This window comes from Pinus tabuliformis, chromosome 8 (assembly GCF_031772625.1).
Source record: "Pinus tabuliformis cultivar Carrire ecotype Pingquan chromosome 8, CPIR1, whole genome shotgun sequence".
NCBI classification, from domain to species: Eukaryota; Viridiplantae; Streptophyta; class Pinopsida; order Pinales; family Pinaceae; genus Pinus; species Pinus tabuliformis.
In genome coordinates, this window is record NC_142294.1 from 362,731,301 (window position 1) to 362,738,526 (window position 7,226).

At 32.7% G+C, this 7,226-nt stretch overlaps 1 protein-coding gene across 1 annotated transcript; it reads left to right on the plus strand.

Annotated features, from left to right (window-relative positions):
* The first annotated feature begins 47 nt into the window (after positions 1-47).
* LOC149235627 (uncharacterized) lies at positions 48-1,657 on the plus strand. Its single transcript, XM_089461421.1, has 3 exons — positions 48-297; positions 464-542; positions 646-1,657. Exons 1-3 carry the CDS (start codon positions 289-291, stop codon positions 1,398-1,400), a joined length of 843 nt encoding a protein of 280 aa, XP_089317547.1. The 5' UTR covers positions 48-288; the 3' UTR covers positions 1,401-1,657.
* The last annotated feature ends 5,569 nt before the right edge of the window (positions 1,658-7,226 follow it).

The following is a 7,226-nucleotide window of genomic DNA, read 5'->3' on the forward strand; positions in this document are numbered from 1 at the left end:
GTCGTCCTACAGCGCGCCAGCTTGCGACGATCCGATGCTTTTTTACCGACCCTAGAATTATGTGACCCACATGGGTTTGTATGGTTGGTGCAGCGTTAATTCTGCAAAATAAATCGTTCGTCTATCTGCCATTGTTATAGGTCAAGCTTTTTCTTGCTTAGTGGATTGTTTTTGCGCTGTTATACATTTTGTTTGAGAGCCTTTGAGTTCCTATAATTTGTCAGATCTCTGCCGAGAAATCGAAGTCTCCAAAGTACCCTGTGCCTGCAAGCATTACGTGTTCAGACAATGGCGAATGTAAGTCGTAACTCGTTATCTGTTCTAGATTTAGGGTTCGGTTCTGTGTTGCTAATGCTGTGTGGGCTGACATGTTATGTAAGTCGTAACTCATTATCTGTTCTAGATTTAGGGTTTGGTTCTGTGTTGCTAATGCTGTGTGGGCTGACATGTTATTGATCTGCAGAAAACTGTGATGAAGTTGCACATGAATGATTGCTATAAATGCAAGAAGGTCGCCTTGCATTCCGTTACGAAGATCGAAGGTAATCCATTTTTGGGGGTTTTGTGATTTAATTGAGTTTAATTTGGGTTGTTGGGCCGAATGAAATCTATTTTTGGGTGTTTTGAACGTTTGGGTGATTGCAGGAATTGATTCGCTGACGATCAATATGAAGGAGAACACCCTGACAGTGATCGGAGATGCGGATCCCGTTTGCATGTCAAACACGCTGAGAAAGAAATTCAGGTGTGCTCAATTGATCTCTGTTGGGCCTGTGTCAGGAGGAGGAGAAGCTGGGAAAGGAGAAGGTGGGAAAGGAGGAGGTGGGAAAGGAGGTGGAGGTGAAGGTGGAAAAGGAGGAGAAGCTGGGGGTGGAAAAGCAGCAGGAGAAAGTGGGAGTGGAAAAGGAGGTGGTAAGGGAGGAGAGGTAAAAGGAGGAGAAGGAGAAGGAAAAGGAAAAGCAGCTGAAGGTGGTAAAGGGGGAGGAGGAAATGGAGGTGGAAAAGGAGGAGAAGGCAAAGGCAAAGGAAAAGGAGGTGAAGGCGGAGCTGCTAAAGGAGGAGGTGCAGAAGGAAAAGAAGTAAAAGCAGGTGAAGGTGGTAAAGGAAGTAGTGGAGGTGGAGGAACAGAGTTGAATGTAGTGTGCTATCATCCCCCAGATCATTTCTGTGGACCAAATTGTTATCAAGTGTGCCAGGGTCACTGTTATCCCCCATGCTCCTCTTGTTCATGTAGACCAGAACGCTATCAGGTATGCCGGGGTCACTGTTCTCCTCCATGCTTTTCTTGTTCATGCAGACCAGAGATAGTGTGGCCACAATATCCTCAACCTTGTGCTCATCCCGATGGGGTTGTGTATGTGTTGAAAGAAGAGTCTTACGATCCCTGCACCATAATGTAATTAATTATCACACGAGATCTGCTCATTGGTAGAGTAAGAATCCCAGGTTTCTGTTGAGGTATTAGTAGGCCATTGAAATATGTTTAAGCAGTTTGTGATGGTCATATGCTTTCAATGTGTGCTATATATGACTTACAATTCCGGCAAAGACAAATTCCTTTTGTCTACGCTATTATTATCGCTTATGTTGAGCACTATCCACTGAATTTTGAGTTTTTAGTGTGAGATTAATAAACGCTGTTTCAGCCTTGTTTGTATGACCGGTTTTCGATCCATTGATACCTAGAAAGGTTAGGCACACGCTATTATTATCGGTTATGTTGAGCACTATCCATTGAATTTTGAGTTTTTAGTATGAGATTAATAGACGCTGTTTCAACCTTGTTTGTATGATCAGTTTCCGATCCATTGATACCTAGAAAAGTTATGTAAAATATGTCAAACAAAAGTTTGTTGGAGATACCCAAAGCTTCCTTCTAAATTTGTCGAGGAATGTAAATATCATACTCCTAAACTTGGTTTAATATGTATGATCAGTTTTCGATCCATTGACACCTAAAAAAAGTTATGTAAAAAAAGTCAAACAAAAGCTTGTTGGAGATACCCAAAGCTTCCTTCTAAATTTGTCAACGAATTTAAATATCATACTCCTAAAGTTGGTTTAATAGGTTGGAAAAATTTAATAATCAATATATCATACTCTTAAACTTGATTTAATCTGTCTAAGTTGGAAGAATTTAATAACCATCTTCTTAAATTTGACTTTTAATATTAATAATAATCATAAAAATAATTTATATCTCAACCCATTTATTAATAATAATCATAAAAATAATTTATATCTCAACCCATTTATTAATAATAATCATAAAAATAATTTATATCTCAACCCATTTATAAATCTCTTCTTTATTTTGCAAATAATATTATTTTATATTATTTTTTAAATACAATTATATTTTATAAACCTTTTCCTTAGTGCAATAAAATGATTCATTGCTTTTTATGATACTCAACCCATTTATAAATCTCTTCTTTATTTTGCAAATAATATTATTTTATATTATTTTTTAAATACAATTATATTTAATATTTTATATACCTTTTCGTTAGTGCAATACAATGATTCATTGGTTTTTCTTATCATAAAATTTACTGAAATGCAATGATTAATTAATAAAAGAATTTATTTGGTTTCTTATTAATCTCTTCCTAATTTTGCAAATACTGTAACTTTATATTATTGTAAAATACACATATATATTTAATATCCTTAAATACCTTTTCCTATCATAAAATTTACTGCAATACAATGATTAATTAATAGAAGGTTTTTTTATTTTTTTCGTCCTTCAATTTATAGTGTTGGTGCTATTTTATATTCGGATGATATTTTAAAGATTTTGGAGCACTTTTTTAATATCTTTCAATATTTTAGTATAATTTGAAAATTATATTAATTTAAAATTTTATTAATCTAAAATTTTATTTTTTTTAATAGTTTTATTTATATATTTTCATATAAATTTAATATATATATATATAACAAAAAAATCTCTAAATTTAATACATATTTAAAAATTATACTAATCTAAAATCTAAAAATTATCTTTAATAATCTTTCCTATATCAATATAAAATTTAAATATTCATATTAACGTCTTTAAAACATTAACAATTTCTTTCTGAACTTTCGTAAAACCCTTCTAGAATTAAAAAGGTTATACAATGTCTTTTATATTCCGCTATCGCAAATAAAATATTATATGATCAAAGCACAATAATTAATCCATTCCCTTACTCATTCGAAGGGCTTTTCGACCATAAAGCTGCCTCAAACTTTACGATCTGTAACTATGTCGGCAGTACAATAATGAACATGCCTTTCATTATTTGTAGGTTAACCGAAAAGGTAAACAAAAATAAATCGTCCGATCCGAACTTTTTCTTTTCTTATTAAGAAATATTGGAATGTTAGAAAATGAGCATGTCTTTCATTATTAAATTAAAATAAATGGTCCAATCTGAACTTGAAATATTGGAATGTTGAAATGTTTTGCGCAATGTTATTTTAAAAACATTTCCAAAAGTATTTCTCAAAAACTTATTAAAATAATTAAAATTTAGTTTTAAGATTATGTTCCTAACAAATATCAAATTGATATATTAGATTGTGTTAGCTTTTTGAGAAGAAAAAAAAACAAACATGTTTTATTCAAGTTTTTTGAGAAGAAAAACGAACAAACATGTTTTATTCATGTTTTATTAAGTAAAGTTTATGTTTACATATAATTGATATGCCATCCTAAAATAATAAGATGTATTTCCAATATATTAAAGAAATTAAAAAAATAAAAAATAAAAAAATCTCCAAAATGTCATCAAATTCAAAATGGAAAAATACTATTGCAATTTATGGAAAAATACTATTGCAATTTAAGGTTCTGATAACCATAAATATATCAATTATACCATAAGCCATAACAACATGTATATCCAATTCATAAAATGTGGAGACAACTGTGGAGAGATTGTCTTCGCATAAAGATCCAAAAATGAAATTAAATGACACAACCTCTATGCTTGTGGAAAGGAGTTGATGTCAATTATTTCGCCGTGATGAATAGCCATATATTAAATTGGCCCGGCTTGTAAAACAACAAATTGGAAACCAACTCAACTATATACTAAGAATTGATGTCAATGAATGATGTACATAGTGTACATATTAATACAACAAGAAAATCATTGATTCAATTTCCATGTTTTCTTGGACTCTAACAACTTATCACCATAACACACACTAACCCAACCTTAATCCCGAGGATTAGGTGTTTAACATTCTCCCCTTAATCTGAAGGGATGTATGAAAGTCCAAGAATGAGAGCTAAAAATGAAAAATGCATCTCAACCAAGAGTTGAATGTCTCTTAGAAATGGTCTTTAAGAATGACCACAAACCAGGGATGGAGGTTTTTAAGAGAAATCACAAACAATACCAAAATATGGTAGAACTCAAGGTATGAACCAACATCATCTTTGGAACCTTCATAACAGTTCTCAAAACAATAAAAAAAGTGGTTTTATGGTGACCACTAACTTTAGAACTACCTGGAACAATTCTGAATGTAGAAGTGCTCGTTCACAAACAATTCATTCAGCAAAAAATGAAGTCTCTCCAGCTACAACTCTAGCTCTAAATGGTACAAGTTTTGGCTCAAACTCACTTGTCGATCTCTGTCTTAGGCTCACTTGACAAATCTTAGAACTTGCAGTAGACCATCACAACTCTATCAATTCCCCCCTTGTCGGATATAGGGTGAGAAGATAAAGTATTCTTAACTGCAAGACTGGTTAATACTCTCCAAGATATCTTGTGGTATGACCTGTAAAACTTCGTAGCTATTTTAGACCCATACCAATAAAAAATCCATAAAAAATTTAGTTTCTCTCTTGCAACAATATTCTTTCTAGAATGCTCACATGGGTGAAGATCAAAACATTGCTATTTCACATGTCCAACACTGTCACAATGTTGGCATTGATCAATTTACTCTGGAACAACACCATCCATAAATACAACACTATGAAATTGTATAGGTTTAGAAAACTCAGGCACATAAAAAGAAACATATGTATCATATCTAACACCAGTTCTATTTTTGTTATGTGTAATTTCTTCCCATTGTCTTATCACAGGTTTCACATTAAGAATTTTAATTGCATCTATTTTTCTCTTAAAATGGCTTCATTACTCTTTGGTTGTTGTTTGAAATTAAGATCGTCTCGATGTACTTCAGATTCAATTTGGAGAAATTCAACTGTCTGCAATGCATCATCTAAATATACTCTAATATCGATAAGACTTAGTTTGTTTATATTTATAGTTTCATCAATAGTAGACCTAGTGAGATTGTTTAATGTTTCTAATACATATTTAATTTGAGCCATTTTAGTCAATATCAGGTATCGGGTTCAACCAAAAATGCACTAGTTTTACAATATGAACAAGTAAAATCTTAGCAATACTAGGTTCTCAAAACAACAAACGCTCATCAATACAATGTACAACAATAATAGACATCATTTTCATTGTGCAGTCTCCAGATCAACAATAACTTCCACAGCTTATTGCTCACATTCAACAAGATTCTCCAATAATTATATATTAGCAGAACCACAACAATTAACAATTATCAACAATCCTTAACTCCACCATCAAATCTGGAATGTCAAGTTTATCTTACAAAACCCCTTTTAAACTTGACTAAACATTTCTTTGTCCTTAACCAAATAAATCTAAATAGTTCAAGTATGACCTTAACGAGCTTGTGTTAAATCATTTCCACTTAAAAATTGACAGAAAGCACATCTTGTAATGACAAAATTGTTCGAAGTAAATTGTCAATTTCTATCAACCAAATCCCATGGAAACACCTCCTGTAATGACAAACTTTACTTAATATGCCCACATTAGGAACAATAAAAGAAATAAATGTGCATTTTCTCTCTTGTATCTTGCAATATCGTGGAAAACATGGATACCAATGCTTGAACAATGCCTCATTCATAGTTGATAACCAACCCTTCTCCCTTTGAATCCAACAAACACTATCTATCATAAAGCCTCAATGCTAGTTTAGGATTCCTGTGCAAGTATTTTCTAGGATAGGACACTGAGTTTAGTGGAAAAGTGACATATTATGAGGTTGTTTAATCTAGTACAGGACTAGGGCAATGTAAGGGAGCTAAACCCAGAGGTTCTAGAGAGTGGGTTCACGTATTTCCTTGATCAACAACATATGCCTTCATATATCAACTCCATTATTTTATATGCAAGAGCTTTAACATATCATGATGAGGAACTTGGTTCTTAGGAACCCATCACAATTCTGAAGATAAAGGATAATAGGAGTAACAATGTTGCAACCTTTAGTGTTCCCAGTGCTTGTGGATAGTAGCATGAAAGCAAAGTATTTTCTATATTGATTATGGAAGATCGCATAGTGTCCAAAGAAGGAGACAAGAATTGAATGTCTTTGGGGGATAACTTAATATGGTTCCAAAACTTAATTAAAATATATCACAATTCTATAATATTAATGTAGAGGGCGAGGCCCTATATGTTGTCTTAACCAAAACACCAACCAACTATCATTATGAGGGATCAGTCACATTGTAGACGTAATGATGGCCAAAATCATTTCAATAGATGAGAATTCCACTCAAAATAACCACAATTAGAATAGGTAGATCGAGAGAGAGTGTAACAATTGAGCAAAAATTCATTATATCAAAATCATGATCACTAAATTATTGATCTCACTCACGATGATTATCATAATGAATCTCGATCATGCAAATAAGATCCGACAACGAGGAGGAGTAGCATTTCAACATTCCAGAAAGTGGTTCTTTACAAAGATGTTCAACTCGACTACATTTTTCTTTATCAACATTCCTCTGTGCCATACTTCCTTGTAGAATAATAAAAAATTCCATTTGATTAAAGCAAGAATTCATACCTTTTCTTTATGCTACAATACTATTTATCCATTACAGACTTCTCCATGTAACTGGTTCTTCTTGATCTCATTTAATATGCCTTACACAAAAACTTCCCATGCAGACCACTGAATTCGAAACAAATCGACCTGTGCTGAGCACAAAAAATATCACCACAATTGTGATTAAAATTTGTCAATCCCAATTGCAAGATTGTCATATTCCCACTTGATGAGTGCCTAGAATCCCTCTTTTCTTCATGGTAGACTTATGCTTTGCCAGATTGAAGTGATTGAAGCGATTATGCTAAATAAAGATGTTT